The sequence below is a fragment of the Molothrus aeneus genome, chromosome 20 (genome assembly GCF_037042795.1).
Source record: "Molothrus aeneus isolate 106 chromosome 20, BPBGC_Maene_1.0, whole genome shotgun sequence".
Lineage (NCBI taxonomy): Eukaryota > Metazoa > Chordata > Aves > Passeriformes > Icteridae > Molothrus > Molothrus aeneus.
This window is the reverse complement of record NC_089665.1, coordinates 8,587,856-8,610,972: the sequence shown is the minus strand read 5'-3', so window position 1 is coordinate 8,610,972 and position 23,117 is coordinate 8,587,856. Positions and strand designations below refer to the sequence as shown.

At 47.1% G+C, this 23,117-nt stretch overlaps 1 protein-coding gene across 1 annotated transcript; it reads left to right on the top strand.

Annotated features, from left to right (window-relative positions):
* The first annotated feature begins 1,179 nt into the window (after positions 1-1,179).
* Positions 1,180-22,521, top strand: TRIM37 (tripartite motif containing 37). The gene is made up of 25 exons (XM_066563321.1): positions 1,180-1,362; positions 2,638-2,739; positions 4,051-4,091; positions 4,640-4,756; positions 5,039-5,126; positions 5,948-6,070; positions 7,170-7,293; positions 7,983-8,050; positions 8,508-8,632; positions 9,315-9,365; positions 9,626-9,707; positions 11,051-11,127; positions 11,516-11,695; positions 12,202-12,316; positions 12,436-12,648; positions 13,017-13,153; positions 13,854-13,951; positions 14,926-15,114; positions 16,720-17,031; positions 17,771-17,902; positions 18,723-18,897; positions 19,588-19,700; positions 20,996-21,148; positions 21,677-21,755; positions 21,974-22,521. The coding sequence occupies exons 1-25, from the start codon at positions 1,342-1,344 to the stop codon at positions 21,975-21,977; spliced, it is 2,919 nt and encodes a 972-aa protein (XP_066419418.1). The 5' UTR covers positions 1,180-1,341; the 3' UTR covers positions 21,978-22,521.
* Positions 22,522-23,117: the final 596 nt, after the last annotated feature.

Here is a 23,117-nt window from a genome sequence, read left to right as displayed (position 1 = left end):
CCAGAGGAGAGGGGAAACCCATCCCCACTCCTGAAACATTGCAGGCAAGGAAGAATAAAGAAAAATAAGAACAAAAATAACGAAAAATAAAGAAAATAAAAGGAAAATAGAGGAAGATCCAAACGCGGGGCTTTCTCCCTGCCGGTTCCCCTCAGGCGCTGCTGCTCCTCCTGCATAACCCTAACCCTAACCCTAGGTCTAACCCTAACCCTAATCCTAGCTCTAACCCTAACCCTAACCCTAGGTCTAACCCTAACCCTCACCCTAAACCTAACCCTAGGTGTAACTAAGGCTGGTTTTAAGGAAAAAGCTGTGGAGGCAGCCCTGTTGTGTTCCCCTTGGGATGCCCTTGGCAGCTGCAGTGTGTCACTTTAGGACACAAAAGAACACAAGCGCACACCACTGCTCTCAAGGTGAAGAAAAAAAGTGGAACATTTGTTTTCTGACTCCAAAATTTATAGTTTTCCAAAAGTGACAGTGGGTTGGTGGACAGTGCCACCTCTCCAATGACACTGGACAAACCAACAGTCCATCAAATTTCTCCTCCTCCATAAATGAATGCAAAACAATGAGCTATTTGCAGAAAATGTGTGAGAAAGTTCATTACAAGAATGTAAACATCAGAAGGCTTAGAAAATCTTGAAAAAATTCTTAAAAAATCAGGGTGACAGCAGTGTGCCTGGAGCTCTGGGCTTTGTGGTTTCAGAGATGCTAGCCCTAGGTCTAACCTTAACCCTAAGCAGGAAAGGCAGCCCTGGGCTAGGGCTGGTTCCAAGGACAAAGCCGTGGAAGCAGCCGTGTTGTGGCAATTTTGTGTTCTACTTGGGATCCTTTTGCAGCTGCAGTGTGCCTGGAGCTCTGGGTTTTGTGGTTTAAAAACCCTAACCCTAGGTGGAACACTAAGCCTAACCCCTAGGCAGGAATACAGCTCTGGGCTAGGGCTGGTTTTAAGGAAAGAGCCGTGGTGGAAGCCATGTTGTGGCAGTTTTGCGTTCCCTTTGGGATGCCTTTTTTAGCTTCGGTGTGCGTGGAGCTCTGAGTTTTGTGCTTTCAAACCCCGTCCCAGGTCTCACCCTCACCTAACCCCGGGCATTGATCGCAGCCCGGCCGCCTCACGCTCCGCCGCGCCCTTTTCGGGCGGTCCCGCGCATGCGCAGCCCGGGCGGGGGGGGGCGGTCTCCCTGCCGCGATCACGGCCCGGCCGGTGCGCGGGATCGAGCCCGGTGCGCTGGCTCCGCTCCTCGCAGCGCCGTTCCCGGAGATTCTGCTCCTCACCCGCGGGCACGGACAGCGAGCTCGGGGACAGCCGTCCCTGCTGCCGCCGCTGGCGGAGCCGCAGCCATGGACGAGCAGAGCGTGGAGGTGAGGGCGGGCGGGCGGGAGGCGCGCCCTCCCTCAGGGCGGTGAGGGGGCAGCGGCTGCGGCTTCTCCTCCCGCGGTGAGGGGGCAGCGGCTGCGGCACCCGCCCGCTTTTACCGGAGCCCCTCGGAGCGTCCTTGTACGCTGTGTGAGGGGGGAAAAAAGGCCGAGCGGTAGCGAGCGGTGTCGGCCCGGGCGCTGGGAACAGCCTGCGGCGCTGCGGGGCTTGGCTCGGGTGGGCAGGCAGGTGCGGAGGGGGTCGGAAATGAGCTGGCGGAGCGCCGCGGGTGCCGTTTCCGGAGGGAGATGGAGCCATGGAGGGATGGAGGGATGGAGACCTGGCGCACACCGAAGCCGCCCTGGCACCGTGGAGGTGCAGGAGTGGCTGTGACCCGGCAGCTCGAACACCTGCTGGGGGCTGTGTCACTGCCACGCTGGGACAGGATGTAAAAGACCGGCTGCGGTTTTCTCCTGTAAACGCGTATGATGCGTTTCAATGGCTTGTAGCTGTTAAAGGAGGCGTTAATGTGTGGGAGATATATTGGTATCCGTAAATTGAAGATGTCTTGCTTTTGTGCTGATTCACAATCTCAGTGCTGTGGGAAAAAAGAATTACCCCACCTGAAGGACCTTATGAAATTCCAGAGTTATAACCAGAAGTATTTTAAGTCGTGTATGATACAGGATGTAAAACTTCCCTATCAGTTAAAAATTATCAATATGGAAAGCAAACATTGCTTTCAAAATATCTTTCTCATTTGGGGAATGTTTTTATCACCCAAAATCGATTAAATAGGGTGGGGGAGAGTGTAGAAATCGTGGAGCTAATGGTAGACCTTAAAAGAATATAGGTGTTATAAAAGTAAAAAATAATACCCAGTTCAGTTCAACACCTCTTTTGTATTACACATACATGCACTTACCACGATCTAAAATAGTTTAGTTCCAGGGCACTATCTGCAGGTACAACCCCATTTCTTCTGGCAGCTGCTCAATCCCGTGTGAACACACGCAGGAATATCTTGGCTACAGAAAGGCCTGCTCCGAAAGAGATAAGACAAACAGAAAGTATTCCTTGGAGAAAGAGAATAGTGTTGTAAACCAGCTGCTGGTGCAGTGTAGGAGAAGCTGAGGGGGAGAGTTGTGGTTGCAGGTTGTATCTCCCTTAGAGAGGTGCTGTTTGGAACAGGACAGAAACCTGGCGCCGTGCCTGGGGAACGAATGCAGCCCTGGTGTGTCAGAGGCGTGTTTGACAACAGTGCTAATCCCCCTTTGCAGAGCATTGCCGAGGTGTTCCGATGTTTCATTTGTATGGAGAAGCTGCGGGACGCCCGCCTGTGCCCTCACTGCTCCAAGCTCTGCTGTTTCAGCTGTATCCGGGTGAGTTTGCTTGCTTTAGTCTGTTCTTTCAAAGGTTTGAACTGAAAACTGGCTGAGCTTATGAAAACATTCTTTTCCTGGAGTTCCAAGGATTCCTTTTTTGGTTTTTTTTTCCCCCCCTCCCCTTTAGTTTCCCTTTCAAAACCTTTTATAACACCCCTGAGGAAGAAGTAGGCAGGCTGTGTGCATTGCCTTCAGTGCTGCTAATTATAGGCACCATCTGGAATAATTGCTTTAAGGAAGAGACACACAATGATCCCTTCTTTAGCACCTCCTGAGAGCTGGTGATGCCTGTATGGAAGATAAAAGTTGGGACAGAAATCAGATGCTGACTTTGCATCCGGGAAGGTCACAGCATCACCTCGTGTACCTGGAGGTGTTTCATAATGCTTCTCAGGCTGGGCTGGTGGGATCAGGTGGGGCTAAATCTTTCTCAGGGGAGTCTGAGGCAGCACCTGAATCCTCATTTCCTTGCTGATGCCCTGGTTCCCAGTGTGTCACACTCCAGTTCCAAATCCAGGTGCTGTTTTGTGTTGCTGTAGCAGCAAAAGGTTCAGCTGAGGTTTCCAGACCTCCAGTAGTATTTCCAGAAATTGGAACAGACATTCATCCTTCACTCTGGAAGCTCTGACAAGAGCTGTAGGTGAAGGATTCGTGCTGCATATTAAGGATTTTAGTGACATATTGTTGCTGGGTGGTGAGAGATTATTCATGAGACTCTTGAAATGTAGTAGAGAGCTGACAAATATAAACCCATCAAGTGCTGAGCTTTTACACTTGTGAGTTGTAGTGGGCAGGTGAAGTTCTTTGCTCAGCTGTTTGTCCCTGGAGCTTTCTGGAAGAGAAACATTCACAGGCTCCTTGTGGATTTGATCGTTGAACTTCAGCTATTTAATTTGTCTATAAATAACTCAAGAGGAAGAAATAAATTACCTTGAACACTAATTAGACTCTGAGAAAGATGCTTGTGGTGTCTTTTTCTTTCTTTTATTGCTTTAGTCTAAGACTCTGGGAATCTGCCAGGTGGGTGGTTCCTAATGCAATATTTGGTACCTCAGAATTCTCTGTACAGTTTTAACTGAAGCATCTCTGACATCTGAAGACAAAGTGGTTGCTTGTTACTAAGACACAAATAGCAGCTTCTTCTGTGACTAAGTCGTTGAACAGTTAAATTGAAAATTTGCTTAACAGGGAAAAAGTATAGGAAAGCTGTAATGAAAACAAGTAACTCCTAATTAATGATAGAACATATTTGCCTGCAGTTCTTTCATTGCAGTCTGTTTAAAAAGGTTTCTCCTTTTTCCACCACAGCGTTGGCTGACTGAACAAAGAGCTCAGTGCCCTCATTGTAGGTAAGGTATTTTTAATATCAGGAATTGGGTGGATTGTCCTGTTATGATCAATCTCCTTTTCAATGCAGCTTGCACTAAATTTATAAGCTTTAAATTTTCTTCAGACCTGCCTGCTGTTTCTATAAAAATTGGCCCTGGTATAATACTTCTTCTAAAATGCATTCTAGTTTTGTGACAAGCTGAGCAGGATCTTTGTTCTTCCCACATAACACTGCTGTGCACATAGCTGGTGTAACAGGAGCACCTAGAGGGAATTCCTCTTTATATTCTTCCTTCAAAAGTCAGAGCCCAGGAGCTTCAGTTTTCAGGGTGAAAGTGTCCATTTTTAGTGCCTGTGCAGCCATTCTGTGTATCACTGCAGGCTGCAGTTCCCACCTCTCCCAAATGATCAAACTGACTCAATTTTTACTTAATAACTAATCCAAATTCTGCTCTTTTTTTACCTGTGACTCTTCTGGTAACGTAGAAACGAACTGAGCTCATTTCAGTGCTTCTTGTTTAGCTGCTGGAGCCAAATGCCTGCTCTAACTGTGCCATCCTCCCTGCAGAGCGCCCCTGCAGCTCCGGGAGCTCGTCAACTGTCGCTGGGCAGAGGAGGTCACCCAGCAGCTGGACACACTTCAGCTCTGCAGCCTCACAAAGCACGAGGAGAATGAAAAGGACAAGTAAATGGAGTGTTCTCTGCATCGAGTGTTTTGTGGTTTGAATTATAGCAGCTAATTTTAGTAATGTACTCTGTGTGTCTGTGAAGGGCTTCTGGAGAGAATACTAAAAGCAACGTTTGTCTTACAAAAGGTTTTTATTGACTACAGCTGTTCCTCCTGCAAAAGATGTTTAATGCTTTGCTTGCAGGATTGTGTAGCAGAACAAGTGCAAATGCTTAGCTGAGTCTATAGAAAATTCATAGCTATTTTCTGTGGGTGATATGTGGATTTTTTTGGTTTAAGGTGTGAAAATCATCATGAGAAGCTCAGTGTTTTCTGCTGGACCTGCAAGAAGTGTATCTGCCACCAGTGTGCACTTTGGGGAGGAATGGTAAGGGGAGATGGACACGGTATGAGGGCCTTCAAACTGTGTCTGACAGTGGTTTTGAAGAACCAAAAATGCTGTGAAACTGCTGCTGTGGCTGTTGGATTGCCATGCAAATGCTGCAGTTTTAGGTGTATTTATTATTTAGTACCACTGCTTGTGAAACACGACACTTTCAGTTCATAATTAGAGAAGGAAATGGAGTTTTTACCAAAGCCAGGTCAGAATTACCTTCCTTGGTATAAACTTCATGATGTTTTGGACAAATTCTTTGTGGTGGGGAGATTTTGTGGGCAAAGGAAGAAGCCTTGCTCAGAAAACACAGATAACACTTGTTGTTTAATTGTCCTGGCCTCCAATCTTCAAAGCTATTAAATTCATCAGTGTTTATCCATCCAGTTGGGTATTCAAGGAGAAACAGCTGTTGCTGTTTGGAATGTAAATGGTTAACTGCCTTTGTTTGGGAAGGGTGTTTTAATAATAATAATAATGATAAAAATAAACCTTCTGTCAATATTTGATTTGGTAAAGGATTGCACAGTGAATGAAGCAGTTTATTTTTGGAGGACTCTTGAGATTCCAAATAACTCCTGACAGGAAGCTTTGATGGAATGAGAGCCAACTTCATGATTTCTTACAAAGGGAAGTGAAAGACTGACTTCCTACATACAATCTGCTTTGGAACCTTTCCAGAATGAGGGATGCACTCGTAGGCTTTCTTCCCTTCTCTTTCAGGAATTCAATAGGAGTGGAATAAAGTGGAAAAGAGATGCTGTATTATTCACCACCACCTCCTCCTCTTCCTCCCTTTTTCTCTCTTTGAACAGCATGGGGGACATACTTTTAAACCACTGGCAGAAATCTACGAGCAGCACGTCACCAAAGTCAACGAAGAGGTGGCAAAGCTGAGGAGAAGACTCATGGAACTGATCAGTTTGGTGCAGGAAGTGGTGAGAAACTTCTCCTGTGGTGGCAAAGGAAAGTGGGAAGTGGAAGTAGTCCCTGTTAGAAGGTGGTGAGATTATCCCACAGAGAGACCTTTTTGTTTTTTCATTGGACTCTTTTTATACAATGTGGAAGGATCAAAATATTCTCAGTTCTGGTTTAGAATTTGGTAATAGAATTTTTCTCTTGGGGTGTGCTGTTTAAAAGCTGGAGTTGGACACTTCTTTGAAATATATATTTTGGTCAACACTTAATGTGTTCTGTCATGCTAAATGAGTACAAAACCACTTTATTCTAGCAGGTTATTTTCCTTTTTCTAGGATAATAAATTGTAAATGTATTTGAGCCTGCAGGATGAGCAGCTCACCAGTTGCAGATATGTTTGTGCACCTTCTTTTTCTTCCCTGTGGGGTAAACATGTCAAAAATCTGAATATTGACACATGCACCTTGGGCAGTTTCAGTGGGAATTCCAGCAATTTGGTGCAGTTTCTGGTATCCCAGGAAGAATGACTTTTGTGTTCTGTTACATTTATGATGTGTAGTCTTTTTGCACATAAACCCAGGAATTTTTGCAGCGAGTTTCTGTATGATTTTTGCCCATTTTTCAGGTGCTTGTTTGCCACATGCACTAAGAAGAGCAGTTTTGCTCTTCTCCAGCTCAGATGTGACTTTATAAACACGAGTGTGGTGATAAAATGCTGGGAGTTTGTGGCCTTACCCTGGCAGGGAGAAGGATGCTGGTTTTATCCATTACCACAAAACTTTTCTGGTTTTAGCATGTTATTCTTGTTACCACAAAGAGTAAAACACTTTTCTGTGCTGTTCCAGTTGCAGAAGAGAAACTGGCAGCTGCATTTACGGGTCTGATCCTAAAGAATCCCCACATGACAAATCCCTGTGTGATCAGACAGCGTTTCTCAGCTTCCCGGTTCCCCTTGGGGCTCTCTGAGGGAATCCAGTGAAATCACTCATCAAAACCAGCGCTCCCCTTTTCCCTCTTGGGGGATTTAGGGACACTTAAAGCTTTTCTGGGGGCTGAGAGAATGGAGGCAGGGTGTGGCTGAGGGGAGGTGCAGCGTGTCAGGGTTCCTGTCCCCTGCAGGAGCGGAACGTGGAGGCCGTGCGCAGCGCCAAGGACGAGCGCGTGCGCGAGATCCGCAACGCCGTGGAGATGATGATTGCCCGCCTGGACACCCAGCTCAAGAACAAGCTCATCACCCTCATGGGTGGGTATGGCCTCTGGCAGGACGAGGAGAAATGTGTTAACAATGGCTAAACCCACTGAGAAGCTTTGTTTCCCTGGGAGGGTGAATTCTTCCACGCCCTGGTGTTGAGCAAGTTCACTGCTGGCTGAAAACTTCTCCCTGCAGCAAAGCCTTTGGTTAATGATGTAGGTACTGTGCAAAGTTCTAAATTTGCTATAACCTGATTACATTCTGTAACTGGGAAAACATTCCCATCTAGCTGGAAGTTATTTAGCACTTTTCAACTAAAGTGCTTTTACTTCCTCGTTTATGTTGGTCAAGAAGTGGATCTTTCTAATTTGAAAATGCATCTTTGTAATAGATACTCCTTTTAATGTAATTTTAATATAAGAAGGGCTTGTCTGGATAAGAGTCAAACCTGCTGTTCTTTCTGTCCATAAAAGCACCCCAGACCACCACACCTGCCATTTCTGGGACAGAGAGTGCTTGGTTACTGACTTAACCTCAAATGAGTTCTTCAGTACAGCTCTAATTAAAAATGTAGACTTGCTTTTCAGATGCTTTCTCAATCAGCCTTGGTACATTTAGAAATCCTTTACCTTAGTATGTTCTGGGGCAGCTTCCAAGTGGAAACAAAAAAAAAAGAAAATACACTTAAGAAATATTGAGTATGTGTTTTAGGGGCTTTTTAACATCATTTCTTTAAACAGGTCAAAAGACATCACTTACTCAAGAAACTGAACTTCTGGAAACCCTGCTTCAAGAAGTAGAACATCAGGTAATTATGAAAGGAGATTAAATGTTGTGTAGATAGGCCAGCTGAGGAGGGATCTTTCTTACTTACTTTTTTATTTTAAAAATATTAATTGATGGATATTTCTGGAGGACATATTTTCATTGATGTGGCCTTAGGTTGCACAATTTCTTCTTAAAAATAAGTGTGTCTTCTAGAGATACTCAGAAGTGTTGTGTTGCTTGAAAAGTTACTACAGGGATTAATGGCAATATCATACAAAATTATCCAGTTCTAAGTAAGGGAAATACACAGTGGCTGTTGTAACTTCCATTGTGGAATTCCAGAAAATAAAATAACCCAAAACCTCCAAGCTCTGTTTTGTCACTGTGTTGTGGATAAACTTTCTGAAGCTGTCACAAACATGTAATTCAGTTGTTTAAAACCAGAAGTGGATCAAACCTGTGCTTTTTACTGAATTAAGGATTTTTTCCCCTCCCAGTTGCGGTCCTGCAGCAAGAGTGAGCTGATATCCAAGAGCTCCGAGATCCTGATGATGTTCCAGCAGGTCCATCGGAAACCCATGGCCTCCTTTGTCACCACTCCTGTCCCCCCAGACTTCACAAGGTGAGTGTTGCACTTCTGTTTGTTCAGTGTTTCAAACCATATTTAAAGTACCTGAGAGGAGAGTTTGCTCTTAACTTACTCCCTGTAGTAACCTGTGCTGCAAGTAGGCTTTTCTGTCCCAGCAGGGCTTAGTTTGTGTCTGTAGTCCCTGCTGGGGAGTCAGGACACTGGGTTCCAGCTCACAACTTTTTTTTTTTTCTCTTCTACACATAGTTTACTGATTTGTCCTTTTTTCCCTTTTTATTGGGTCATTCAGTGTATAATTGCCAGGCTCTCATGAGATGCCTCTGCAGGTCACCTTAATTCAGAATATACAGCCAAAATCATTTCATAGCACAATTCTTCATCAGGAGAATGCTGCTGGTGCTGGGTTCTGAGGGAGCCTGCGCTGAAAAAAATGTCTCCAGAAAATGGAAAGTCAGAGAAGTGTCAAGAATTCCTCAGCAAAAATTGGTTTGGCTGTGTCATGGTTTAAATCTGAATGTTTATTTTCCAATGGCACCAAGGAATCTCCTCCTGAGGAGGTGTATAAATGGAATTCTACTGCAATAACCCAGTGTAGTCCTGATGAATTTCAGTGGCTCTGGTGACCTGAGACATCTGAAGTTCTACAGATGGCAAACGTTGGGATTTTTAATGCCATGTTATTCCAGTGTAATATATTTATTCTTTCCCCACACAGTGAATTGGTTCCAGCCTATGACTCAACTACATTTGTCTTGGAAAACTTCAGGTAAGAATATCTTCAATTACTGTGAATATTGGCACCATCCTTCTGTTCCTTCTGTACATGAGAAGTGTTATTTAAAACACACAACAACCTCTACAGGAAACAGCGAGATGTAGACTAAACTATGGGAATTCCATTAAAAATCTCTTGTTTGCCAGGTGAACAATCATTTTCCATGATAAGGACAATTCTCTGTGCAGCTCCTGGCTCTGTGAGGGCTTTGCTGTGTCCCAGTGCCCAATGTTTTGCTCCTGTCTCCCCAGCACCCTGCGGCAGCGAGCGGATCCTGTGTACAGCCCTCCCCTGCAGGTGTCAGGACTGTGCTGGAGATTAAAGGTTTACCCGGTGAGTTTTGCCTTCAGCTGCAGCTGTTCTCCCATCCCAGCTCATTCCCAGTAAGGAATCGTGTTTGTCTCATGCTGTACATGAAAAGCTGTAGGAAAAGAAAAGAACATTCTAAGGAGTGGATCCCCAGCCTTTGGAGAGTTCCCTCTCTGCCTCCAGATCTCCAGTGAGAACATGCTCAGTAGAGTTTGGTTCATTTAGAAGCAATTAAAGATGGGTCCCACTGATATTGCAGAGGAACTTTGATGGATATTTTAATGGGATTTTTGCAGATGTTCTTACAGAACTGAGCTATAGAGTAACTCACCCTGTTTGAGTGATGCTTCCTGGGGAAGGTGGGAGGAGGACCAAGCATTTGTTCTTGACTCTGCATCCAGCTCTCAAACTGGACATTAAAACTTGGATTTTGCTATGTCCCTTCAGAGGGCTGAATATTCCAGTTTCTGAAGTTTTGTCCGTGTTGGAGTGTTGACCCCCAAGCTGGGATCTTCCCACATTCCCTGCTCTGGTCAGTGCTGCTCCTGCAGCTGTGTGGAGAAGGAGGAGTTTGGTGGTGGAGCAGCAGCTCTGTCTTAGTGATTTTTGGGGCATCCTTGAAAAATTGGCTCCAAAAGTTAAGCCCATGGATGCCCAGAATTGAATTACTGCAGTGCAGAGGTGGAACTGTGTGGAAGTTTCCAGAGTATTGTAAATTCAGGATTAGCTACCTGAGCTCTGCTGTCAGAAGGCATTAAAATTTATTTTTTCAATGGTAAGTTGAAATGTTTCTTCAAGCTGGAGGATTCAAGTTGAGCCATTCTTCATCCTTGATTCAGGTGAGTGTGATGGAGGTTTTGCTGTATTTTTTTCTTGACCTCTGGTGACTCTAATATTGTTTCTCAGTTAACTGCCCTAACTTTTCATGTTGCATGGGATTTTTTTCTGAAGAAATTGCTCTTTCCTCAAAAATTAAGTATCTTTGAAATGTGACTGTATGTAAAATACTTCAGAACTAATGTTTAACCTAAAATAATATTTTTCTGATATCTTGAGTGTTTGTCTATTCAGACTTCCACTTAATCAAATACCTAAAGTGTTAGAGCAATTAAAGCTTTGTCTTTATATCTGAGATACCAATACTGGACTGTGAATGTGCTTCTTGTTGATTCGTGTTACAGTAGGAGGTCGCTGAAGACTAAAAATCACAACTGTAACATCCAGAGTAGATTCCTGCTGCAAATCCAGTGCTGATTGAAGCTGTTTTCTAAACTTTTCTAAGTCTTCTGTATCAAATTGTTTGGGTTTTAAATTTTTTTCTAGTTTTTCCTTTCTGTTTTTAATCAATGTCTTGATTTCATTTCAAGGATGGAAATGGAGTAGTTCGAGGCTACTACCTGTCAGTGTTCCTGGAGCTGTCTGCTGGGTTGCCAGAGACATCCAAGTAAGCAAAGCTGCAGTAGGAACAGATGTTGGGGTTTTTCTGTCAGAGACTGCAAAGCCCTTTGAAAAAGAATGGTGACACTTCTGTCGTCCATTTAGCTTTGACTCAGGCACAGAGATAATATTTTAAAGTTGTTACTCAGTGGCTTTCTTGAGATAAAAAAGAAGCTGGTGAAACAACTGATAAGAGTATCTGTGTAGTAGTTCAGCCCTGGAGTTCACTCTACTCCATATTCCTGCTCTCTTTTAGTTTTCATTGTTTATTTAAGAGTTCAGTACAATTTTAGGCCTGGCTCACTCATTCAGCTGGGCAAGAAAGCACAGCTCTTAAACCACTCAACAATTCTGACATCTTTTGCTCCAAATCCCCGTTCCTCTGCCCTGTCCAGGTACGAATACCGTGTAGAAATGGTTCACCAGTCCACCAACGATCCCACCAAAAACATCATCCGGGAATTCGCCTCTGATTTTGAAGTTGGGGAGTGCTGGGGCTACAACCGCTTCTTCCGCCTGGACCTGCTGGCCAACGAGGGCTACCTGAACCGCCAGAACGACACCGTCATCCTCAGGTGGGGCTGCTGCTCTCCTCCCCAAGGGCACCCAGGCCTCTGCTGAAATTGGGAGTTATTTTCCTGTTGGAATTGAAAACGTTGCTGGCGTGTTTTGTTCCGAGTGGATTTCGCTCTCGGCGGGTTGAAAGAAGGAAATGTGCCAAAGGGAGTTGTGGAGTGTTTCAAGTCTGTCTTCCTTTGAGGAGTGGCTGCTCCTGGCATTAATAAGGGTTAGAGAGCTGTAGCTACCAGAATTAAAGGAAAAAAGTGCTTTCTCTCCCTCTTTAGAAACAGTTTTAGTGAGCATTGGAGAGCTTTGGGAATAAAAGGCTGTGAGTCCCTGCTACAGAACTCACTGTGGCCAGTCAGGGTGTTCAGGACACTGAGTCCACAAGGACCTTTTTGTTACATTTATTTCACCACTAGATTTCAGGTTTTAAGGTTTTGGAGGAATGGACTTTTAAAAACAAACCTCAAACCAAACAAATTCCCTCAAAAACCCCATTTCAAATGTTCCTTTGAAGGTTCCAAGTGCGCTCACCCACCTTCTTCCAGAAGTGCCGGGATCAGCACTGGTACATTGCTCAGCTGGAAGCAGCTCAGACAAGTTACATCCAGCAAATAAATAACCTGAAAGAAGTAAGTGGGATGTTTGTGAATGTAAAATCACCTCTTGGAGTGTCTCTGCAAGTCAACAAAAGTGCTTGATTTGCTGCTGCTGCTGCTCCATTGCTGTTATTTGTGTGCTGCTCTTCCAGAGGCTCGCGATTGAACTGTCCCGGACCCAGAAATCCCGAGGGGTTTCCCCTCCAGACACTCACCTCAGTCCCCAGAATGATGAGGGCTCAGAGACAAGAGCAAAAAAACCTGGACAAAGCATTGAAGCACTGCTTGAGAATTTCACTGCTCCAGGGTTGGCACGGGAGAACAAGGAGGAGGAGGAAGAGAAGACTCAGCAGGAAGACTTTAATGTAGGAATTCTCTGTTTATGTGCAGCTTTCTTTGATAAGGCAGCAATAGAAACAGGGGAACTTGTGAATTGTAAATGAGATTTATTATCCTTGCTATGGAAATAGGAGATGACACACTTGAGAGCTGTGAGTGAGAGGTGACTCCAGAGAGATGTTCCAGAACTGAGCTAAAAGATCCCACCACAAAAAGTCTCCAAGTTGCAGCTAAAAAATCGGATTTGTGTTTGTTCTTTAATGTGCTTTGAGAGCCTCCTCAGGGCTGTGTGATAGTGACACTGGGGACAGAGAGTGTCTGTTCATAGCTTTTGGGGATGCATCAAGGTGCTGCTCGATGTTTCTACATCAAAACCCTCCTGTTTTTCCTGCAGCACGAGCTCTCAGATGGTGACCTGGATATAGATCTTGCTGGGGAAGATGAGGTGAACCACCTCGATGGCAGCAGCTCTTCAGCAAGTTCAACAGCAACCAGTAACACTGAAGAAAATGATATTGATGAAGAAACTATGTAAGTAACTAAAAATGTCTTTCAGCTCATCCTGTGCCCAGGGTAATCATCCTAATTCCAGTGGGAACTGAGTAATTTGAGTAATTTGCTGGGGTGTGTGGGATTCCAGTGTGATTTGAGAGGTGGTTCCTATACTGGGAGCAACACAAACTCATAGAGTCAGTGCTAAACACTGAATTTTTGGTCAGCTAATGAGTGTCTTTCTGATCTCTTTATTTACGTTAGTGCTGCACTCTGTCTTTGACAAGTGATAATCTGTGAAGGTTCTTTCCCAAAACACCATTAAGGAATCTGTCTCAGCTCTGTAACAGAGTAGAGGTCTGCTTCTGGGAAGTGTTGCAGTAGTAGGAGAGTGATGATGAGGCCAGGTACTTAAATTAGGAAATTCAAGACTGAGCAGAGCTGATGTCAAATCCTGGAATCTTAATTAAAACCTGACAATCTGCTGCTGCACTTACAAACACTGGAGTTTGCAGCATCACATTTTGCAGTCTAGGTACATACAGCACTTTGGGCCTCTTGGGTAATGAGACAGTCATTTAATTACTACACTTGCTTTGTTCAGTTTGGCTAGCCTGAATGCAGGAAATACAATTTACAGCACTTTATGTTGTTTTTTGAGGTTTGTGCCACAACGTTTACCAAGAGCGCTGAGGAAAGCTAACAGTTGTATTTTCCTTTTCCCTGATCACCCCTGAAGGTCTGGAGAGAATGATGTGGAATACAGCAGCACTATGGAGCTGGAAGATGGAGATCTCATGGAGGATGCAGCAGCTGCTGCTACTCCTGGAGCATCAGGTATGAAAAATGAGTCCAGAATTCCCATAAAAGTGAAACGCTGCTGGATTCCTTCCCCTGCTCCTCCTGGAAGCAAAGCCAAGCTGTGTGTTCTGCAGGCAGTTCTATTTTGGGAACTGCTGCATCATGTGGTTTGTACTGATTATTGCAGTGTAGCAGAAACACTTCATTGGTTCAATAAAAAAAAAAAAAAAGGGGGGGGGGAGGAAATCTGAATGTGCTGGTTTAAAAATGATGGCAAAGTTTGGAGGGCAGCTTTGAAATTCCTTGTTCCAATCAATAGGAGACTGACAAGGAATTTTTGCTGATGTCAGGGTGACCTCTGAGTGGGTGCCACATTCCCTTGGGGTTCAGTGCAGTGCAAAAACCAAAGAATTTGGAGGGAATGAAGTAAAGAATACTCACAATACATTTTAAATGCAACACAATAAGGTGTTCTGGGATTTTTTGCAGCCTGGAGATAAACACAGCCCAAATTAGCCACAAGATTCTGAAAGAAATGGATATCTATATGGAATACAGAGAGATATTGTGGAATCTGAGTGTATTTATTTAGGACAAAGATACCAGAAATAGTGTTTGTGCTGCTGTAAAAGTCTCTTGGTGCTTGAAGGAAAGAATTCCTGTTTTGAAGTTCTGGAGGTCAGAGAGGGACATGTTTGTCTCCTTATTCCTTTAGAGTAACTCTAATCTTTGTATTTATTTATTAACAAATCTGTTCATTAAGAGATTTTTATAAGAGCTATGAAATGAAGCATTTCCCCTTTTCCAGCTGTTTTTATCTTATTCTTTAATTAGCAGCACATCTGATTGCTTTCAGCATCCAGAAATCCACAAAACACCCACGTCCCCTTAATTTCATGGGGGTCAATTAGTTCCTAATCTACTTGTGTGACTCTTTTTTTGTTTTCCCCAGGTAATAAATGACCCCTGTGTCCCACAGCTCCCACCTTTGTGTCTCTCCTGCTCCTCAGGTACCAGCCACAGCTCCGGCAGAGCCTCGCGGCGCGGAGCCAGCGCCCTGGGCTCCACGGCCAGCAGCAGCCTGCTGGACATAGACCCCCTCATTCTCATCCACCTCTTGGACCTCAAGGACAGGAATGGCATGGAAAACCTCTGGGGCCTTCAGCCACGTCCTCCTGCCTCCCTTCTGCAGAACAGAGGTAGCTACAGCACGTGTCTGATGGTTTTGTTCTGCCTGGAGGTGCAGGGGGATGAGGGAAAAGCCAACTTTTCTGGAAGGGGTTGGCACTGGAGGACAGCACAACACACAATTCTGTGCTGAGGCAGCAGCTTCACCTCTCCCTGCACACTTGGAGCACGGTGCAAACCAAAAAGATAAATCCTGGAATTTAGAGGACATTAGAGCTAGAAAAAGTGAGTGGTTGTAAGGGCTGGAAAAGGAAAAAAAAAATAGAAAAATGGATCAAAATGTCAGGAGCCAAAAATTGTGATGGTATTTAAATAATTGAGGAGTATTTGTGGTTCATTGGGACCCTTGACCTGAAAATAGCCATTAACTCCATGTGCAGCAGCAGGGCTGGCAGCCCTGGCTCTTCCTGGAGGTTGCTTGTTCCTCTGGCAGTGAGGAATTAAATTTATTATTGAGGTTTGATTGAATTTTGTCATGATTGACACTTACTTAACTGCTGGCCCAGAACCATTTGGTGACTTTCTGGAACAGAAAGAGAAATAAATGTCCCTTTGCTCCAAGTGATGCTTGGGTTTGCTGCCATAATGCCATTGGTGGCACTGAATTTAAAAGCTGGCTCAAACTCTTTGTTCCTTTGTCATTAGCTTTTTAAATGGGGTTACAGAAACAGCCGTGAATTTTCAGTGAATGTAATCCATATTCCCAAAAATTGAAGTCCCTTCTAGAAGAAGTAAAAAAAAAAAAAAAAAAAAAAAAAGGGAACAGCTCATGAACTGAGAGTCCCAGTTGTGTTTTGCTTTTGGAAAAAGGAGCCTTTTCCCTGGACAAAAGGAGCTCAGGAGAGGGCAGAGCACTTGGTGCTGTGCCACTCAGGCAGGGTGAAGCTCACGCTGAGCTCTGTGAATCTTTAGCTCCTGAGCACAGAGCTAAAATCACCTGTTCTGTGGAGCTTCCCTTGGGGTTTGGCTGTTCCCAGCCAGGTTGAACTTGGTCAGTAAAGACAAAGCTGCTCTTCCATTTGGAGTTTGCCAGACCTCACCTGCTGAGGTGAAGGTTTCTAGGAGCCACTTGACTTTACAGTTTGGAACAGCTGAATTTGCAGAGAAACACAGAATTTATAACACTTCAGATAGATCCAGGTTGATCTAATCCCAGCTGAACAGCACAGAGGTTTATTCAGGTATTGGCTGCTCAGCCTGCTCTTCTGCTGTGGGCTACTTAAGGGAATTCCTTCCCTAGCTGCAATTTCTTTGTGTTATGAGATATTGGTGGTCTGAGAATCTCCTACACAAAGTCAACAAGTGTTATAAAAACAAATTTGACATGAGCTGGCAGCCTGGGTGGCAGGGTGGGCGCTCAGGTGTCACCAGGATTCCTGCAGCAGCACTGGGAATCTCCCAGTGAGCAGCCCTGGGGACCTTCCTCCATGACTGGGAACAAAACCCTGCAGTGCCAGCCCTGGGCAGTGCCTGCAGCCTCGGTGGGTGCAGTGCCAGCACAGAATGTGTGTCCCTCACTCTTACAGCAGGACACAAGGTACAGTTCTTGGGTGTCCATGTTTATCTGAGGATGGTTTCCTGACCTGCTGTGCTCTCTGCCTGTTCCTTTGGCAAAGCCTCATCCTACTCCCTGAAGGAGCGAGAGCAGCGCAGGCACCAGGCCATGTGGAGGGTGCCCCCAGACCTGAAAATGCTGAAAAGACTCAAAACCCAGATGGCAGAAGTTCGGAGCAAGATGTCAGATGTGAAGAACCAGCTGTCTGAAGTGAGGAGCAGCAATGCTGGCTCAGGGGAGGCACAGCCCAGCTTCTTCTCCATTGAGCAGGGGGCCCTGGCTGCCTGTGGCACTGACAGCTGCAGCAAGCTGCAGGAAATTGGGATGGAGCTGCTGACCAAGTCCTCAGTCACCAGCTGCTACATAAGGAATTGTAAGTGCCTGGGGAAGGGGGGTTTAATCACCCTTACAGGTGGCTCATGTCCCCAGGGACTTCCTCATAGCCGGGGTCAGCTGGAAGATCAGAAATGTAAACCTGCCCTGCCCTTTGAAACAGCAGACTGGACCCCACAGGCACTGCCAGACCTGATCCAGTGACAGTGTCAGAGGGTTACCCCAGTGCCAGAGGCTGCAGTGACAGTGTCAGAGGGTTACCCCAGTGCCAGAGGCTGCAGTGACAGTGTCAGAGGGTTACCCCAGTGCCAGAGGCTGCAGTGACAGTGTCAGAGGGTTAACCCAGTGTCTGTCAGACTGCAGTGACAGTGTCAGAGGGTTACCCCAGTGTCAGAGGCTGCAGTGACAGTGTCCTGAGGGTTACCCCAGTGTCTGTCAGACTGCAGTGACAGTGTCAGAGGGTTACCCCAGTGCCAGACTGCAGTGACAGTGTCAGAGGGTTGCCCCAGTGCCAGGCTGCACTGTGTTTGTCTATCATTTATATTCTCATGCTGGCTGAAGGAATGTGGTGGAGCTTTCTGTAGGATGTTCCAGTGGAGGGAAGTGAACATGAGCTGAGCAGCCCAGGCCTCTGACAGGAAGGTGTGGAAGGATTTTGTGCAGGACTGAGGGTTAATAAACAATGAGAATAATGTGGAGCTTCACTTACAAGCAGCATCAGGCCAGGGTACAGCAGTGCTTTCACTGAACACTGTCACATTTTTACCCCTTTTTTGCAGCTGCCAGCAAGAAAAGTTCCTCAGCCAAGCCCCTTCGCTCAGGAGCTGCTGGGAGCCTGTCCCTGAGGAGAGCCATGGACAGTGGGGACGGGAACCTGCGCCTGAAGGGGGACAGCAGCCACCCTGCTGAGGGTACCTGGGCACTGAGGGGACCCTGAGGGGGACAGCAGCCACCCTGCTGAGGGTACCTGGGCACTGAGGGGACCCTGAGGGGGACAGCAGCCACCCTGCTGAGGGTACCTGGGCACTGAGGGGACACTGAGGGGGACAGCAGCCACCCTGCTGAGGGTACCTGGGCACTGAGGGGACCCTGAGGGGGACAGCAGCCACCCTGCTGAGGGTACCTGGGCACTGAGGGGACCCTGAGGGGGACAGCAGCCACCCTGCTGAGGGTACCTGGGCACTGAGGGGACCCTGAGGGGGACAGCAGCCACCCTGCTGAGGGTACCTGGGCACTGAGGGGACACTGAGGGGGACAGCAGCCACCCTGCTGAGGGTACCTGGGCACTGCCACCTGGGGGGTGGAACTGCCATCTCTTCTACAAAAGCTTCTCAGTGAAGATTTTATTTAGAAACTGGAGTTTCCCCTAAATTTGCATGGATGCTTTTTCCCCCCCCAATGAGTTCCTGTAGCTGAGCTGGGGGGCAGCACCTGACATTCACTGAGCAGAGCATAAATCTGTGTGTTATGTTGTGACCTCTCAGGAGTGAGCCTGACAGTGAAAATCCAGGATTAAAGAGCCCTGAGCCAGGTTGAAATTGTGATTTTGCTTAGAGGGAACTCAAGGAAGCTCCAGTAAGAGTTTTATGGTAGAGCTGCTCCTGAGTTGCACGATGCCCTTCCTTCAGTGCAAGCACAGGGAACCAACCCCTGACCCAGAACTGGTGTTTGCTCCTCGCAGCGTTCACAGGGGAGGATCCCAAGGGTCTCATTTGTGCTCTCCCTGCTCAGGAGGCCTGGGGAGCTCCAAGCTGAGTGCTCGGCCCCACAGCCGCGCCCTGGCGGGCCCCGAGGCGCTGCCCAAGCAGGAGGAGCCGCCCTGTGAGGGCTCAGACTCTGAGCTGGGAGCTGCTGCCCTGAACGGCCTGGCTGCTGCAGAGAAGAACAGGAAAGTTGCTGCTCTGGGGTAGGGGTTTCTTCATTTTTTTTTTCTCTTATCTCCTCCCCCACCTTCCCTTGATCTGCAAAAACCCCACAATCTCCTAAAACCAGGTGCTTGTAGCATGAAAGAGAAATTACTTTGAAGTTTGCTTGGTTGCTGCTGTTCCCTCTGGACAGCAATTTTTGGGTTTATAACTAGGTTACAAGCTGTCTTTTTTTCTTTTCTTTTTTCTTTTTTTTTTTTCATTTTTCTCTTATTTTGATCAGCTCTGGCTGGAGTCTGACACTCAGAAATGAAAGGCAGCCCAGGTCTGCTTTCCCACTGTTCCATGCAAAATACCCTCTAAGTGACATTTAATCACTTTTGATTTCCTCATTTAAGATGAAGCTTTTCACTCTTAACTCGATTTTTCAGCCATTTCATGATAATTCTCTGTTGGCCACCTAAGCAAAGGACAATGGAGTTTTCAGGTTATTTTTTTTCTAAATAAGTAGAGTCCCTTTTTTTTTGGAAAATATTCAAACTTTTCAAGGTTTTTTTGATTGATTTAGAAATATTAAAATGTTAAAAAAAGCTGGAAATTCAAGTGAGTGTGCAGAAGACTTAAACAAGGAGTAAAACTCAATGTGGCACTAAAGGGCTTTGTTTCCAGAGCTGAGCTCAGGCTGCATTTCTAACGTGGGGTTTTCTGTTTCTCCTCAATTCTTTCCCAAGCTCGAACTCCAAGGGGTGTCGGGCAGAGGGAGCCCAGCCTGGAGGCCTGGAGGGCAGCTCAGAGCCCGGGGAGCTGCAGGGGCTGGGCCCTGAGGCAGCAGCAGCAGAGGAAGGTAAATGGGGCTTGGTGGGGAGGGAGGAGAGAACCCCCCAGAGCTGCTTCCATGGCTGCTGAGCTCTGCTGGGAGCTGGAGAATAAATCTGGGGGAGCTCAGAGGATCCCTGTGCCCCTGCTGAGCTCCTGGGGCTGGGGCTGCTTTTTGTACCTTGGGACAGCTCCAGGTCTTTGTTGTTCGGTGGAGTGGCCTTGAGAAGTTGCTCATATCTAATTTAAACAGAATCCACTGACCTTGGCTGGTAATTCTGCTGCCTTCAGGGACAGCCCCTGGGGTAACTTTGTCCACAGCCACACAAGAGCCTCTCCAGCACTTCAGTCCTGCTGGCTGTTGTGGTGCATAATCCAGTTTCCTCAGAGACTTGAAGGAAAGTTTCCCTCTTTCTTCCTGCATCCTTTCCATGCTGGAAAAAAATAACATTGCTTTTTTTTTCCCCTTCTGAAAGTCCACATAGAGTTTTTCTTATCTTTCTAAAACTCTCCTGCCTTCCACCCCTGCACTAATTTGAATTTCAATGACTGGATTGTAGCACAAAGCCTATATTAAGGTGCCAGCATCCATCTCGAGCTGCAGTGTGCAATATTGTGTGGGAGTTGGCATTTACAGAAGGTCTCTCAGTGACAAAACTGAATTTCTGCTCTTAGTCACTGCAGCATGATCGTGATGTGCTCCTGCAGTTCTGCTCTCAGAGCAGGGAGCCCAATAGGAAAACGCTTTAGAAACTCAAATACTTCATTGTTAAAAACACCAGGAAGCAAATATTACACATCTTCTTTCCTTCAGAGGAAAAACTGCAGTAGAATTGGCCTCTCACTTTGCTTTTTCTTAGCACTGAGTATCAGCCCTTGAGAAGCAGAGCCTGTGCTGTCCATGGGGAGTTCTGGCTGCCCCGTGCACACCCTGGGCCATCACCTGGAGCCACCCGAGCTCTGCTTCTGCTTTGGAGGGGAAATTTCTAATGTGAGACTCAAACTCTTTATTGCTGCTTGAAGGCTCTGCAGGCTCACCTGCCCCAAGGTTGTGCTGCTTTTTAGCTGCCAGAAAAGCAACTTTTATTTTCTGTCCCAGTTGCAGAGTGGAGTGAGCAGCTGAGCTGGTGACACAGGACAAACCCAGCTGTGTTGAGGGCTGGTCCCCAGTGCCCCATCAGAGCCCTGGGTGCTTGGGAATTGCTCCTTCCCTCTGCTCTGACACCAAATCCCAGGAGCTGGCAGGATGGGACATGGGACAGAGTCAGCAGTGCAGATCCTGTGCCATCCTTGTGCCCTGGCTGGCTCTGGTCTCTCTTGCAGCTGGGCTGTGTCAGAAGCACGTCCTGCACCTCCTGCCGGGGATGAGCAGTGACAGTGACATCGAATGTGACACGGAGAACGAGGAGCAGGAAGATGCCACCTCCCCCTCAGAGGTGTTCAACCAGGCCTTCTCTGCCCAGCCCTCCAGTGAAGGTAGAGCTGCTGGAGCCCCTCTTCCCAAACATTCCCAGAGCTCCTCAGATGCAGATCCCTGGGAGGGGAGGCTGTGGAGGTGTTAAAGCTCCAAGTGCCAGTAAAATTTGGAACTCTTCTCTTGGGATCCCAATTAAAACAGCTCAAAACAGGAGAGGGAAACTCCTGCTAGCCTTGAGAAGTCAGTTGAGGTGAATCTCCTGGGAAGGGCTGGAAAACCCAGAGCTCCAGTTCCCAACTGGAACTCCCTGTGTGCCAGGACTGGCACTGTAAGTAGGCAAATTCCAGGGAGGTAACCACTGCCTTAGACACTGATTTGCATCTTAATTGGCAGGAATGTGCTTCCAGCAGCTCACTGGAGCTTCAGAGAGTCCTCTGGTTGAGCTTTCACTTCCTTCCAATGGATCAAAGCTGTGAGGCCAGGGGGTGAAGTTTTGGCCTGAGTGAAGGGAGGGCAAGGAGCATTCCTGGCTCTGCAGTGTCACTGGGAGGGTGACTGGGCTGTGCTGGTGCTGTGTTCACCCTCAGGACACTCCTCGGTGGGACCAGATGGGGACCAGGCCAGTTCTGAGGATCTCAGCTTTGTCCCTGCAGATGACAGCACCAGGTAACTGGGAAGGTTCTCCTTGGGGCTGCTCAGCCTGTGCCAGGATCCTGAGCTCCCTCTGGCTCTGAGGGAGCGAGGGCTGAGCTCTAAATGCTCCCAAAACTGACTGGGTTGAAGCAGCTGGCACAAAATTTTAACTCTTAGATTGTGTTTGTTTGAAGCCTTCAAACTGCTCCAGCAGGAGAGTTCTTAGTGCAAACTGCCTTTGTTTGGAGCAGGTAGAGCGTGGGCTGGGGCCTGAAGATCCGTGGCTGCAGCCCTGGGAGAGCTGTGAGAGTCCCTGGAGCTGTGCCCTCTCCACTCTGGGGTTCTTCTGCCACTGTCTCACCCTGCCCGGGGCACAAGGACCTTTGCAGGGGTGGCACTGCAGCTCCACCAGCCTCAGCTGCTCTGGGGAAGGTGCTGAGCCCCAGCTGGGATCAGAGTCCTGCTGTGCCACTGGAATGAGCAGAGTCCTGTGGAATGCTGGGGTGGCTCCAGAGCTGGGGGCAATCAGCCACCACTCCATTGTTCCCCCAGTTGGTGACGTGGACCAACCACACCCATTGCCAAACTCTTTGTTCGTTGCATTTTGAGCTGCTGCAGTCCTTGTGGAGCTCCTCTGAGAGCTGATGCCTGGTTAGTGACAAAGCATGAGCCCTGTCAGTACCTCCCTGGTGTTGTCCTCGTGTGGCTGCCTGTGCCCTGTGTCCGTGTGAATGTGCTCTACAACTCCCCGTTTAAAACGGTTTGCACTTTGTTAATAAAATGAATGTTGAAATCTGAATTTCAAGTGTTTTGTGTGTGGATAAGTAAAATGGTGGAGGCTGTCAGGGTCAGCTCCACTTGCTGCAGCACCTGGCTGCACATGGAGCGACTTTTTCCTGTCACTTTTTTCTTTAATTATTCAGTGAAAAGCACTAAAACCCCTCTGGGATTCTATTTGTAGAAGCCAAATGCTGAAATCTCCTTGATTCAAAGAGGAATCGAGAAGGATGCAGAGTTTTCTCCAAAGTTGCTTTGTTACTGCAGAGGGAGCAGATGCTGGGCCAGGCCAGGCCCCAGCCTGGAGGTGCCTTGGGCGTGCTTGGGGCTGTGGTGGTCACAGCTCAGTCCCAGGGGCCGTGGAGCTCTGCTCTGCCCTCACTGAGGGGCACAGGGGCTGCTCTGGCTGAGAGGAGCTGCTGCTTTGCTCACCTTGTGCGGGCAGCTTATTCAGAGCTGGTTGGGAAAGGGGCTTGGAGGGCATTGATCTCCTCGGGCTGTGCCATGACTGCCCCTTCCCTTCGGGCCACAATGGAAAGCCAGAGCTCACCAGAGTCACTGCAGTTCCATATCCACAAAGGAAAGCCCGGTTCCATATCCAAAGGAAACCCCCTTTCA

Bases quoted from the DNA above. Each gene is read 5' to 3' on its own strand.
- TRIM37 (XM_066563321.1), top strand. From the start codon at position 1,342: ATGGACGAGCAGAGCGTGGAG. The intron at 4,757-5,038 runs GTAAATGGAGTG...TTTTGGTTTAAG, and splicing joins GAGGAGAATGAAAAGGACAA to GTGTGAAAATCATCATGAGA. The intron at 13,154-13,853 runs GTAAGTAACTAA...TCACCCCTGAAG, and splicing joins GATATTGATGAAGAAACTAT to GTCTGGAGAGAATGATGTGG.